This window comes from Vulpes vulpes, chromosome 1, assembly GCF_048418805.1.
Source record: "Vulpes vulpes isolate BD-2025 chromosome 1, VulVul3, whole genome shotgun sequence".
NCBI lineage: Eukaryota > Metazoa > Chordata > Mammalia > Carnivora > Canidae > Vulpes > Vulpes vulpes.
The window spans coordinates 71914647-71929139 of NC_132780.1; the positions used below are offsets into that span (position 1 = coordinate 71914647).

Sequence of the window (14493 nt, forward strand, 5' to 3'; positions counted from 1 at the left end):
TTGTGAGAACCACACTGGAGGTTTTAGTAAGAAAAGATGGTAGATGGTTTGGGGTTGTAGGCAAAGCAGCCGAAGGAGAAGGAGACACTCCAGGCAGCCTGGGAGCGCCAGCTGGCTTGTCCCAAGGAGCTCCTCCATGCAAGCCTGAGCCGGACATTTGCTTTCCATGCATTCATGCATGTAAACGTCACACCGTTCCTGGAAGGAAGGGATCATTGCCTCCATTACACAGACACAGAAACTGAGGCCGAGATGAGGAGCCCAAGGTCACACAGTCAGTAAATGGGGATTTAAACCCAGTGTCCTCCCGCAGAGCTTCTCCTTGGCTGGTTTGGCCAGGCGGCTTGTCACGGCCCGTGTGGGAAGGAGAGAAGTGGGCACCGTAAGACCGCAGGCCTGACCACGTTGCCTTGGTGACGGTAGGACTAGAGTAGGAGGTGGTTCGTATACTGAATAAAGCTCTCTTTTTTTGTTTTTGGTGCCAGCTGGTGCTGCATCTGCCTCACGCCTGCTTCTGTAGGCCCAGAGCTGGTCCCAGGCCATTTCCCCACTTGGAGACACCCGAGGGGATAACTGCCCCGAATATTCCCCGGCTTCGACGCATCTCCACACACTTCTACCATCAAAGGTGTACCGCTGGCTGGTGGCCACCACCCTACAGTGGCAATAGTTGAAGAGCCAACAATCTTCCATTCAAATATCTGTCCTGCTTTCTTTCTATGTTTGAAAAGCTTTCATTATTAATTGGAATATTCTTAGTTAAAGCAGGAATGTCAGTACTTTCCCATTTGGAAGATTAGTTCTCCTCATTTCATTTCAGTTTTTGGTTTCATGATATTGGGTTTTTGGGGAAACTTCCAGAGATTGAACATAATTGAACAACACATTTTCCACCGAGGACCCAACAAAATAGTTCACACAAGTCTACAAACGCTGTGAGGTCAGCCCCCCACCGTGTCCTGTGACTGTGGGGAGCTGGATTGGGGCTTAGAAATGGCAGGCGTTGTGTGAGAGCGCTGTGTGGGACCAACTGGCAGGGCGGTAGCCCAAAACTCATGATCACCCCAATGTCAGAAATGGGACCGTGAACTGGAGTATGGACTGGTGCTCTGAAGGCCCAAGTTCATGTGAAATCTAGCCACGTTGGGCTTCCTGTATCAAAAGCAGCATAACAGCAGTCAGGGCATGAGCTTGGGTTTTAGACATTTATTCACTCTTTGACCTTTGCGTGCTACTTAGTCTAACTAACCCGTTTCCTCATCTGTACAATGGGGGTAACAGTACCTTCCATGGTGGGCTTTTGTGACAGTGAACGTTGGTGTGTGAAACATTCATGTGCTGATCCTGTTGCACCAGTTACTACTCAGAAAATCTGTGTAACTCTGGATGTTTCAGTCTTGTACACGTTACAGCTACAAAAGGCCTTAATTTCCTTCCATCTTTGTTCTTTCCCCATGACCGAAAAAGTCACCTAGGTTATCCATCGGTGCTTACCTCTGAGTCTTAGTTTCCTTGGGTTAGACAGAAAAGCTCTTCAGAATGTCTTTTTCTCATATAAGCTACTCGGAACCAACTATTAAATATAAACTTAGAAGCCTCGATTTTCTATAGACTTAGGTTTTTATCATCCTAAAATTAGACTTTGGAGGGAGAGGCTCAGGGTTATTTATCAGAGGGCGTAATGAAAGTGTTGAGTATGATTTATGACTTCTTCGGAGCTTGGTTCGTTTTAATGGACATCATGTACGGTACAGGGATATTGGACAGAAGACTGGTCCATCAAATTTTAACATAAGCTAATTTTAAGAGGCCTCTGCCAAGCCATTATGTGAGGATGATTTTTTAATTGAGGACTATTTTAGTTAGAGATGGTCCCAGAGACCGTTAAATTCGGTCTAGAACACTTTCTTTCCTGTTTTGTTTTTGGGCCTTGGGCCAGTCTAACTCACAGGAATCCAAAAACTAAATTTATCCTCGTTTGTCAGGACTAACGTGCTAAGTGGCTGCCTCAGGCTTCCATGAGTTAGCTGCTGCCCTCTTGGAGATTTCTGCTAAATTCATTCAATCCAATGAAGAAGCCAGAATCCGAATGTTCTAAGAGTAGAGCACACCTCGCTCATTTCCCCTGAGACTGCATCCCTGCCCCTTTCCTCTGGGGCCACCACTGGCCCTAGGGCATTCTCTGCCCTGCTGACTGAGAATACTGGTCCAGAGGCAAAATTCACCAGCCAGGCCGCCTGGATGGCTCAGTGGTTGAGGGTCTGCCTTTGGCTCAAGTCGTGATCCCGGGGGCCTGGGATCGAGTCCCACATCGGGCTCCCTGTGGAGCACCTGCTTCTCCCTCTGCCTATGTCTCTGCCTCTCTCTGTGTGTGTCTCCTGAATAAATAAATAAAATCTTTTTTAAAAAGTTTCACCAGCTAGCCCCACGTTCGCTTTGTCCGTACTATTCTCTGCCAATCAATCCCTAGAGTTTGCCTTTCCTTTTCACCTGGTTACCCGTGCCCCTTTGAGAGCCCCCTCTGTACATGAGAGCTAAGGGTGAGAGAAGGAGCTGGATCCCCTTAATCACTCCCGAGGAGACCCCCGCTGCATTAACAGGAAACTGGTGTGTGAGGGCATCGGTTTTCTGTATTGGAATCAGAGACTTATTGATTTGTAGGGGATCTTAGAGCTCACCTCCTGTTTCTTCCTAAGGAAGAAGATGCTATAGCAGAAGTCAGGCCAAGCCCAGACTCCAGGTTGGCTGACTTGTCTAGGTGTGTGGGGCACTGTGTGTGTGTGTGTGTGTGTGTGTGTGTGTATGTATAGACAAAGACAACTGTTACTAGTGTTTTCATAAGGCTTTCTTTGCTTCCAGTACTTTTTCTATACTTGATTTTAAAGTTGTGATTATTATTTATATATGTGTGTGTATATATATATAGAGAGAGAGATATGTGTGATTTGGGGCCCTTTAGCTCATAAATATCGTTTTGAAAATATCTTCATTTTACTACAAACCTATTAGAGTGATACTTATTCAATCGTGTGGGTTTCCCATAATTCACTTCATTGTTTCCTCATGTTAGAAATGTAAGCAGTTTCTAATTTTAGGTGCTTAGAAATAATGCTTGCTGAGTATCTTCATGCAGAGAGAATTTTCTAAAAGTTAATTTTGTCCTTAAGAGAGTTTTCTCAGAAGCTGGGTTCCGAGATTGAGTGGTGTGAAGATGTTTAAGTCAGTCAAAAAAGCCTGAGTGGTTGTTCTCACACTGAGGCTGGGAGTCCCACGTGACCTCATCTCTTTGATAATGGAGTCTTATTATTTTAGTTTGGAAGGTAAAAAAAAAAAAATCGAATTTTGTTTGTTTGCTTCGTATTTCAATTTCTTTTCTCTCCTTTCTGTGTTGTGACCTCTTCTAGTGTTTGGAGTTAAAAGAGCCCAAATAGGGGATCCCTGGGTGGCTCAGCAGTTTAGCGCCTGCACACCTGCCTTTGGCCCACAGCATAATCCTGAAGTCTTGGGATTGAGTCCCAAATCGGGCTCCCTGCATGGAGCCTGCTTCTCTCTCTGCCTCTCTCTCTCTGTATCTCTCATGAATGGATGAATGGAATCTTTAAAAATAAATAAAAAATAAATAAATAAATAAATAAATAAATAAATAAATAAATAAATAATAAAAATAAAAGAGCCCAAATAAGGGGTTGTTTTGATTTCGATGATGATACTAAGTTGGTCCTGGGTATTTTTTTAGCAGTTCCCACTTGGACTGATTTCTTTGGGAGAAAGTTTTGCTTCTTCTAAAACCCTGACCTGGTTCAGTGCTGTAAAGGTAAACGTAACAAACAAACAAGCCAACCTTTAGAAACAAGCTAGCGGGGTACCTGGGTGGCTCAGTGGTTGAGCGTCTGCCTTCGGCTCAGGTCGTGATCCTGGGGTCCTGGGATCGAATCCCGCATTGCGTTCCCCCCTCCCCCAGGGAGCCTGCTTCCCCCTCTGCCTCTCTCTCTGTGTCTCTCATGAATAAACAAATTATAAATCTTTAAAAAAAGAAAAGAAAGAAAGAAAGAAAGAAAGAAAGAAAGAAAGAAGAAAGAATCTAGCAAAGGAGCTAATCCCATTTCTCTTTTCCTGAGGGTGACTGGAGTTCCTGCTTGTTTAATAGTTCCAGAATATTGACTAAGGGCGAATATGTAAGTCTTAATTAACGAAGGTTCTCCTGTTTGTTAGCCTAATTGAATGCTGTACGTGGAAGCTCTCCGGGTCTATTTAGAGGAGGAGGCCGTTTGAATTCTCTCGTGGGGACATTCCGAGCTTTCTTTATTTGCTTATGTTTCCACTGACGGAGGCTGGGCAGCATATGGTGCCATCTGCTTGACCACACAGAGCCCGCTTCAGGACTCCCGGGAGCCGGGCCGGGCTGCTGTGTGCACGGCTGCTCCTGGGGTCCGCTGGCTCCCAGGCCAGAGACGCTGCGTGGGGGTGGCCCTCTGCTGCCTGGTACCCTCTCTTCCTCGGGGGTCCACCCCTTCATCCCCACGCTGGGAACGATTATTCCACAGGTTAGAAGGCAAAAAATACATGAGCTTCTGTGGCCGCATCGTTTCCCCTTTCTGAGTCACTCGTGGAAAAGGGGAGGTTAGAACGAAAACAAATGAGGGAGGCAAAGTCTTAACAGGCTTGAAGGTAAATGAAAGGAAATGTCAGGCTCTAGATGGGGAGCGAGAAGGCAAACCGAGTGGGTTTCTGGCTCACTGCTTCCCCAGAAATGCCAAAGTCAGAGAGCTGAGCTGCTTCCCTTTGCCTCTTGATTTTCCTGCAAGGATACAAACGTGCTCCCATTATCTGGGTGCTGCCATTATCTGGGTGCTCCCCGCGCTCTGGGCATTCTGCTGAGTGTTTCAAATGCTTTTTCATACTTGATCCGCACAGCAACCTCATGTTGAAGGCGCTGCTCCGGTTTCACGGACAAGGAAGTGACTTCCATAGCTGTCAAGTGGCTGAGTGTGGAGCCAGAGGGGCCTGACTCGAGAGGTCCCCTTAAGCTTTCCTGGTCTCTAACCCCAGTGCTGTATCACCCCTCCCAAGCCCCGGTGCTTGCCTGCAAGGCGGCCTCCGGGGCCTCCACGTTGCAGAATTTCTCTAGTCCCTTGCTCAGAGGCTGGATTATCCCCTTTGTGCTCACCTGACAGGGGGTGCCAGCCCTCCGGTCCTTTCTCATCAAGTCTGCAAGCAACATCCGTGTTCTCCAGCAGCCACCTGCAGGTTTCTCACCTCCATCGTGGGACCACACCCAACCGCACGGCCCACCGGGAACCGTGCATCCACTCCTCTTCCCCGGGAAGGGGGCGATCTCATTCTCATTATAGAAAAAGAATAATAGAACAGGGGAGAAAAAAGAAACCACCATATTTCATCCACCAAAAATTAGCCACTATTAATAGATGGCCATGAATCTAGAAATAGATGGAGATGTGAGTGATATAAATATGCACATTATTATTTTACACATCGGAATCCTGCTTCTTTGCTAGCATTTTTCACTCAGTGTGTTCTAATATTCTTCAAAGGCCTGTACGAGCTGGTTTAATGGCTCTGTTATCCAGCTGGTTCATGGTCATTCGGCATCCTCTATGTGTGTAACCCCTAGGTCTCTCCCATCCTTGTATGGACAACCTTTTAGGTTCTGGTGGTACATAGGGAGACTCTTCCCATTGAATAAGAAGCCCCTTCCAATATTAATGACAGCTTTTCAAATAGCTTTTCAAATAGCTGTGAACCAATTTAACAGACTCACAGGCGATAATGTGTCCTCAAGGACTGCCAGAGACTTTGTCAAATGATGAGCTAAATTCAAAATCTACTAAACATTAGTAGCTGGGAAATAAAGGTAATTTGGAGTAGCCTATTCTCCTTGAACCTATTACAATTCCTGGTGACAGGAGCTTTTCGTCTATATTTAAAATGCTGGTTCAGTAATTTTCAGGTGATGTATATTGAGCTCATGGGTCAGACTCGACCTTCTGAAAAATTCAAATGATGTGTACAGATTGGGTTTTCTGGCATTTTTCCTGTGCTCTATGCTTTCTCTTTACATCATCTTCGTACATGCAATTCTTCCTTATATGTCAGTCTCGTTCAGTGGATTGTGATTGGTCTGGGCTTCGGTATCTGCCAAGACCCCTGCGTCTGTTCTCATCCTCAGCCAGCTCGTGTTTCAGCCCCAGTCATGTCACTTCTTCCTTCTGTTCTCTCCTCAAACATGACCTGTATTGGTCACTTGCAGCTGGATTTCACTGTGTAAACATGCTGAGGGAATGCCCAGCCAGATTTGGCTTGAATTCTGCTCCTCACGTGCCTGGAGTCAGCTTTCTGGGCCTGTGGGTGAGTGGTGCTGGGAAGGGAGGGCAGGGGAGTTAAAGGCCACTTGGGAACTCCCGAGGCACAGGCCACTACTCCTCTTTGTGCAAGTGACTGGAGCAGACAATGGGCAATAGAAGTTTTTGGTTTTCAGGCACCTAGGTCCTTCACTGTTGCTCTTGATGATAAAGAAATATTTTTTGTGGGACCCCTGGGTGGCTCAGCAGTTGAGCGTGTGCCTTCGTTCTGCTCAGGGCATGATCCTGGAGTCCCGGGATCGAGTCCCACATTGGGCTCCCTGCATGGAGCCTGCTTCTCTCTCTGCCTATGTCTCTGCCTCTCTCTCTCTCTGTGTATCTCATAAATAAATAAAATCTTAAAAAAATTTTTTTGTTACAGAAATATGACAGGGCAACAGCTTCACAGTTAATTGTTGATTTACAAACTACATAAATTTGCTCTCATCAGCTGAGAAAGAAAATTCTTTGCCATTTCCTTGCTTCACATAAACTACTAGAGTGAGTTTGCTGGCAAGGTTCCCTCCCTAACATTCTAGGTAATCACAAATCTGAAAGGAAAACAGGCAAAGTATTTTAATATATTTTCACTTTCCCTGCTTTCATCACTAGAAAGATCCTTATACCATGTCTTCTCAGTATGGCACTAAATTTGCTGATTACCACATTCAAGAAAAAGCTCTTCTTTATTCATTATGGGTAGGGTGGTCCCCCAGACTTCCATCTGGAATAAACTTAAGACACATGTTACATATTCACCCACTAGACACCTCTGTAAAAAATTTAGCCTCGGGTCTCTCTTTTACTAATCAGTCCTAAGACTACGTCAGTAAAATTGCTTAACAGAATCATGGCAATGCTAACCTTGATCTTCAGGCAATTCCTTGGCTAGTCTTGTATTTTGCTCTTGCCCAGACATTTGAGAATTCAGTTTAAGTTGAAAGAGAGAAAGAAGGAAAGAAAGAAAGAAAGAAAGAAAGAAAGAAAGAAAGAAAGAAAGAAGAAAGAAGGAAGGAAGGAAGGAAGGAAGGAAGGAAGGAAGGAAGGAAGAAAGAAAGAAAGAAAAAGAAAGAAAGAAAGAAAGAAAGAAAGAAAGAAAGAAAGAAAGAAAGAAAGAAAGAAGAAAAGCAGCAGTCTTCTGGGAATTTTGATCCCTCTTTATAGATAAAGAAACTGAGATTCCAAAGAGTTATTTATCTGAAGATACATGACACGAATTGTTGCAGCAGGACTTCACACCCAGACAACCAAACCCACATTCAGCCACCGCACCAGTCTAGGAAGGGAATTTGAGGACATGTGGGCAGAACCAAACCCCCCAAAGCCCGCCTGCCTGAGACCCCCTTATGCATCACCAGTATTGCATTAGACCCCTGCTCCATGCATACTAGTGAGGGTTTTACTCAGGAGCATGGTGGTCCCTTGTCTTTTACAAGGAAAAAGAATCTTACATTTTTTTTTGAAATGCCTTACCACTGACTGGGAAGTGAGGAAGGCAGCATTTCATCCTCTGCATTTCCAATGTCAGTTGACTTCCTTTTCTTAGTGTTAAGTCAGCATAGCAAAGGATTTGCCAAATACTCCACAAATACTAGATCCCAGAATCCTAGTGAAGAATCATCCTTCTTCTGGCCAGATTGTACGGAAGCTTTTAGTGGCTAATCTAGGGACAGTGAAGAAAATGCATGAATATTCAACATCATCCTATAACTGCTGCCAAACTGTAAACCAATGTACATCACTCCTCTTTATGTGGCTCCCAGAAGTCAAGTGCATGGAGAGTGGGGTGCCAGCTTAATTAGAGAGAGACTGAGTATGTTGGAACAGGGTGTGTCCTAAGGAGATGGAGACATCTGTGGGAAATGCTGCCCGAGAAAGGTCAGAATGTGGTGCACCTGTCTTTGCAGAGTCCTGGCTTTGTGCCAGACAGCAGGGCTTCTGGGAGAGTGGGGTGTCTCAGCTAACTCCAGAGAAAGCAGGCTCAGGGTTACTTTTCATTTCCCCCCATCAGAAATTTATGGAAACTATGCGGAAGTATGGGGTACCTTCCAGATTGTCTAAACAAGTGTAAACATTCTGGAAAACACACCTCATGTCTGTTCTCCTGCCCAAGACTATCCTCAAAATCAATCTAGGTGGCATTCTCTGCTCTGAGCATAGCTTGTGATTCTGAACTTCACCGAAGGCTGCACTGTTTTTTGCATTTGGGGTCATCTCTGGGCTGCTCTGCACAAGCCCAACAGGACACCCCCAGCTCACACCCCAGGACCAAAGCAACCCAAGTAGGTGCGTGAGAGAGAACTTAAGATAAGACTGAGTGCTATGATTAGTTATGAGCTGTGACGACCGTAAGCAAATCACCCAGCCTGTGAGTCATCTCAGTTTCTTATTCTGAAAAATGGGATAATAATAATACTCATCTCATTAGACTCATGAGAGGCCTAAAATGGTATAATAGATATGAAATGACTATACAGATTCGTTGCTGTTATGAATAATGATTGTAATGAAGTCTTGGGTTTCTCAGCTATCACCGGTAGAGGAAGCTTGCAGTGAAAGTCTGCCTCCAGGAGCACCAGTCTGCTGTGCATGGCTGCCCCAGCTGAATTTATTTTTCCCATCACAGTATTTGAGCCTCCTGCCTTTACACTTTTCTTCCATGGCTTTATTTGCCCCACCATTAAGTCATATCATTATGCCATTTTGGGGTTGAAGACTGACTACCAGCCTTTGAGTCTGGTTGCTATGGATGTTTTTGAGTTTCTTTCTGACTTTAGAAAGTGTGTGTGTGCATGTGTGCGTGCACACATCACCAGGGGTGTGATGGTGGTGGTTCTTTTGCCTTCATAGTTGCTTATTCGTATTTACTTATATCCTAAAGCCCATCCCTTGTCCACTTTCATTGAATTGTTCCATAAATATATATATTTTAAATCAAGCTCCAACTCTGTGCAATTGCCAGGGAGAAAATGATGATTTTCAAGGTAATCGTGTACTTGGGAGAAGTGACAGGGTAGTCGAGGAAGGCAAATGATTGAACGAATACCAGCAGAGGGTACTACATGGCACTGAGTACAGGTCCTTGATCTCACACAGGCCAGGCTTGCCAGAAGAGAGGTCATCGGAGCAGGATCTAGAGGATGAGATGTGGAGTGGGGAGGGTGAGTGTTCAGGCAGAGATGGGAGCAGGAGGGAAGGCCCAGAAACAGCTTCTGCTGTGAGCCCCAGAGAGGGGAGCTGGCACAGTGGCTGAGCACGAGGACTCGAGCCAGCTCAGCCACCTCAGAGCTGTAGAAGCTGTGGAATCCCGGCCTAGTTGCTTGACCTCTCAGGACCTTGGGCTCCTCCTCTGTGATACTAGTCCTACCTCGGAGGGAGTTAGGACCATGAAAGAAACTATTAATTTTAAAGGGTTGAACCTGTGCCATAAGTCAGCACTATGTAAATGCTGAATAAAAATAAATCAGCTCATGCACAATGTGTTTAATCTTAAGAGTATATTTTTAAGAGTTGTGTTTTTTTTTTTCCCTGATTCTAAAAGCACATATGATCTTTGGTAACACGTAACATTGGTTTGTGTTTTTAGACACTTTCCCGGGTGCCGGACTGTTTTCTCCTCTGGAAGTATTCTCCTGCGAGTATTTATTTGTTTGAATAAAAGCAACCACACACCATGGACCTCGTCGGGTTGCTGAAGTCCCAATTCCTGTGCCATCTCGTCTTCTGTTACGTGTTTATCGCCTCGGGGCTAATAATAAACACCATTCAGCTCTTCACTCTCCTTCTCTGGCCAATTAACAAGCAGCTCTTCAGAAAGATCAACTGCCGACTATCTTACTGTGTCTCCAGCCGTAAGAGTTTTTGCGTATTCTCTCTATTTGCATCCTCACTGGTGCGGGGCTGGGGGTGGGGGGAGAAATAGGACTTCAAGGGGCTCCCTTGGCTTGCACTGTGTCCTTAGCTGCTTTTTGTTCTTTTCTCTTAATTTGTTTTTTTGTTTGTTTGTTTATAGCAGATTAAAAAAATTTTTTTTTACATTTTTTAAGTTTAAAGTCAATTTGCCAACATACAGTATAACATCCAGTGCTCATCCCATCAAGTGCCCTCCTCAGTGCCCATCACCCAGTTACCCCATCCCCCCCTTCTTCAATCCTTTGTTTGTTTCCCAGAGTTAGAAGTCTTTCATGGTTTGTTTTAGGTTTGAAATGGCTGTTTTGTCCACAGTCTTAAAAAAAAATTTTTTTTTGGATGGGTAATGTCAGTAGCACACAATTCGGTTCAACAGGCATGGTAGGGTATCTCATGGAAAGTAAACGGGCATTCTGGCTCTGTTTCTGCAGTTTTCTTCCTCTGGAGCCATCAGCGTTAATGATTTCTTAGTTACCCTTATGGAAATAGCATATATATGTGTGTATCTGTATGATGCTTCTGCGAGGGAATATATCTGTATGTTTGGCTCTTATGTGTGGACATGAATGCAGGTGAGTCTCTGTGTACATGTCTAGATGCATAATACATACTCATATGTTTTAAAACGAAATGACAGTATAATATGCTGCTCTCTTTCTTGCATCTTTTCTTTAGCTTTTTATTTTCAGATAATTATAGATGTACGTAGGGATTGTAAGAAGTAACGCAGAGAGCCCCCATATACTCTTCAGCCAGTTTTCCCCAGTGGCAGGGAGCCTCTTGTATTAATATAGTGTAATATCCCAACAAGAAAACCAACGCTGACACAATCCACCAGCCTTGTTTAGATTTCTCCAGTTTTACATACACGGATTTGTGTGTTTGTGTGTGTGTTTGATTATACTAGACTATTTTAAACGTGACTATTTCCACTGGCCTGAATTTCAAAACTGAAATGAAAAGGGATAAATCAAAATATTGGGAATGCCTCGAGATGAGTCTTATTGTGGATTGACCTTTAATCTGTACCTATTCTCAACAGTAGAGAATGCAGTATATCATTACCAATTATATATATGGGTGTGAATATATTTAAAAGTACGAGCTCTTCCAAATCAAGCAATTTAAAAATCTCAGCTCTGTTAGATTATGCCGAGTCCAAAATTATTGGTATCTTTCTGAAACCCTTTAAATGAAGCAATCAAATTTGAATTTGAATCACAACAATACAAGCTGCATACAATTATCCAAATGGATTACTACTGATCTAATCAGTTATTTTTTAAACCCTAAAATACTAACTTGAGAGAAAAAAAATGATAAAAACATCTTTATTCATGATTTCTTTCCCCAGCTCAGGACTTGCATATATGTCCGATACTATTTCTAATATGGTGTCAGTGCTACACCAACCATGTCTTTTTTTTTAAGATTTTGTATTTATTCATTTGAGAGAGAGAGAGAGAGAGAGAGCACAAGCAGAGGGAGAGGCAGAGGGAGAGTGGGAAACGGACACCTCCCTGAGCAGAGAGCCTAACATGGGGCTGGATCCCAGAACCCTGAGATCATGACCTGAGCTGAAGGCAGACATCCAACCATCTGAGCCACCAGGCACCCCTCCACTCTGTCTTATATTAGTGTGTTTTACCCAAATATATCTTGAAAATATTCCTAAGATCATAAAGGCAATTTATAACTGAAAAAAAAAATCTGTCATTCATGCGTCTATAGCATATTGGGTGCAGTACCATTCAATGCAATAGTACGTAATGCAAGATTCTTTGTCATACATTTTAATCTCACACTGGTCTGTGGTACTTAGGCATCTAGAAAAGGGATGACTTGTCAGAGCAGGGCAGAGCTAGTAGGAGATGGCCTGAGCCTGAATTGGAGCGGTTTGAAGAGAGAAGAATTTGCATAATCAAGGGAAGGTCTTGATTGTCAGAGATTTACCTTATGATTTTACATGTCTTTTTGTACTCTAGTAATAGGTATCTACTTAAACAAAATCTAAATTAAACAAAGCAATGCTGATTGCACTTTTCATTGGAACCCATATTTATATGATTCGCATACACCTATGAGATTCCAAAGCCTGTCAGTTTGCAATATGAAATCATGTCTGTTTGCCCTGTCATAACCCTTAACTGAGTTTCAAGCAGCTGGTTCAGAATCGGGTTTCTCATTTGGAGTCAAGAAGTAAGAGGTAGAATTTGAGATGTGCGTTCCTAACAGAACCATATTTTGCTTGTTGTAGGTAAATGAAGATGTACCGAGGTTATGGCAGGAAAATGTCAAATTCTTCTGAGGGTGCTTTAGCCTACTTGTTTCTGGGGGAAATTAAGATGGGTAACAAATTCGGAAAGCAAAATGGATTTTTACCCGTCACACACCGATTAAGTTATTCTAGAATAATTCCAAATGAAATTCAGGAACTAACCATCCACGACCACTGGCATTTGCCCGCTTGGGGCACACAGAAGGACGGGCGGGCTCAGGGAAAGGCAGTGCATCCATCCGTGTGCAGCTCGGTCAGGTACATGCACACTGTTCTGGGCCTACAGTCCCAGAGGGGAGCTTCCACGGGCTGTCAGCTGAGCAGAAACAGAGCTGTTTTATACATGTGCATAGAGAAGGGAAGGAGCAGTCCTGGCTCCTAGGAAAAGAGCCTGTGGTAGCAGGGGAGCATGATGCAGCCTGGGCCCTGCTTGTGGGCACCTCATTGTGGTGAGTCCGGTACAAATTTGGGGCTCCTCCCTTTCCCAGGTTCTCCATCCCTGGTACCCTAGCATGTGCTGCAGAGCAAAGCTGTTCTCCTTCTCTTTCTAGTTTATTTATTTGAGAGAGAGGGTGAGAGAGAGACAGAGAGAAAGAGAGAGACAGAGAGAGAGAGCATGAGTAAGGGGGAGAGGTAGAGGGAGAAGCAGACTCCCCGCTGAGCAGGGAGCCCAGTATAGGACTCGATCCCAAGACCTTGAGATCATGACCTGAGCCCAAGGCAGATGCTTCACCAACTGAGCCACCCAGGAATCCTCTCTTCTTTCTCCTTTCACTTGCTCTCTACAATTGGTAGATTTTCTTACCCCCCCACCCCCCCCACCCCCGCCTCCCCGAGCACCTCACAGCAACAGCAGAGGACCTGGAACAGACAGACTGCTGGCCATTGATGGTCACAGGCGACAGGTCATGGGCTCCTCCGCACCTTGGAGGAGGAGACAGTCAGGCTCCTTCTGTGGCCTTCACCCTCCTCCTCTTCTCTCCCAGTTGAGATGAAAAGTGTGTGTGGGGTTTAATTGTGTCTTCTGGCGTATGAATCACTGTAAAGTTTAGAAAATCAGCCAGAGCCATCACTTGGCGCTGATACTTTAAGAAAAAAGGGAGAATAAGTTATTTCCTGGAGATTCAGATCCCCCTCTCTTCTGTTCACTTTTTTACTAATAGAGCTCTGTCATCATCCCCTTCTCTTTAAACGTTTGTTAAGAGCTTGGTGTTGTACCAGGTAGATCCAAAGCAGCCAGCAGCCCGGGTGTGGTGAAGCCCGTGTGCAAAAGGCTACAGGTGAATGACAGGTAGAGGCAAAATGCAACCAAGAACGCACTGTTGCCCCCAAGACGCATGGCACAGAGAGCTTCATTCTGAGGGCCAGGACCCACATCAGGAATAGCAATTTGAAAGCGTATTTAATCTGGGTGGCTGGGTTTGGGATGATTGTTTTACTCTACTTTTGCTTGGATTTGTAGGCAGGAAAGGCCAAGACAGGAGGACGGATGAGTGAGGTCAGAGAGGGTGGAGCCAGCTCTGCAAGGGGTGGAGCAGGAAGAAAGTGACAGGAAGCCGGCCAAGGAGTGGAATTGAAATTACCTTTCCTTCCCACAGGATGTGCCTTTTAATATCTAGGGAAAGGTGGCCAAGGCTGGCTGGCTTGTTTTTCTTCCCCTCTGACACTGCAGGTTAAAAAACCCCCAAAACCCAGAAAGATGAAAAGAACCTATTAGTGGTAGAGTTTTTTAGAAGGGGGTGGGGTGTCAGGGAGGATTACAGGTGATCTGAATGATCTAGCAAGGCAAGGACTGCTGGTAGCAGGAAACAAAATGGAGACACCCCTCCCCCTCCCTGCCCCCTTGCCCCCGCTCCCGCCCTGGTGCCTTGCTGCCAAATTCCCTGCTGCTGCTAACTAGTTCTGTCTGGTTGGGCCTCCCCATCTAATTCCACCGGACTGTGATAC

The 14493-nt window shown here is 44.8% G+C and overlaps 1 protein-coding gene across 3 annotated transcripts in view; it reads left to right on the forward strand.

Annotated features, from left to right (window-relative positions):
- The window catches only part of AGPAT4 (1-acylglycerol-3-phosphate O-acyltransferase 4), a 126938-nt gene that overhangs the window by 27907 nt on the left and 84538 nt on the right, over positions 1-14493 (forward strand). For all 3 annotated transcript variants that reach the window (XM_026015917.2, XM_026015914.2, XM_026015915.2), the window contains exon 2: positions 9946-10210. In XM_026015917.2, coding sequence (XP_025871702.1) covers positions 10033-10210 — 178 coding nt within the window. In that variant the 5' untranslated portion in view covers positions 9946-10032. The remainder of the gene's footprint in view (positions 1-9945; positions 10211-14493) is intronic.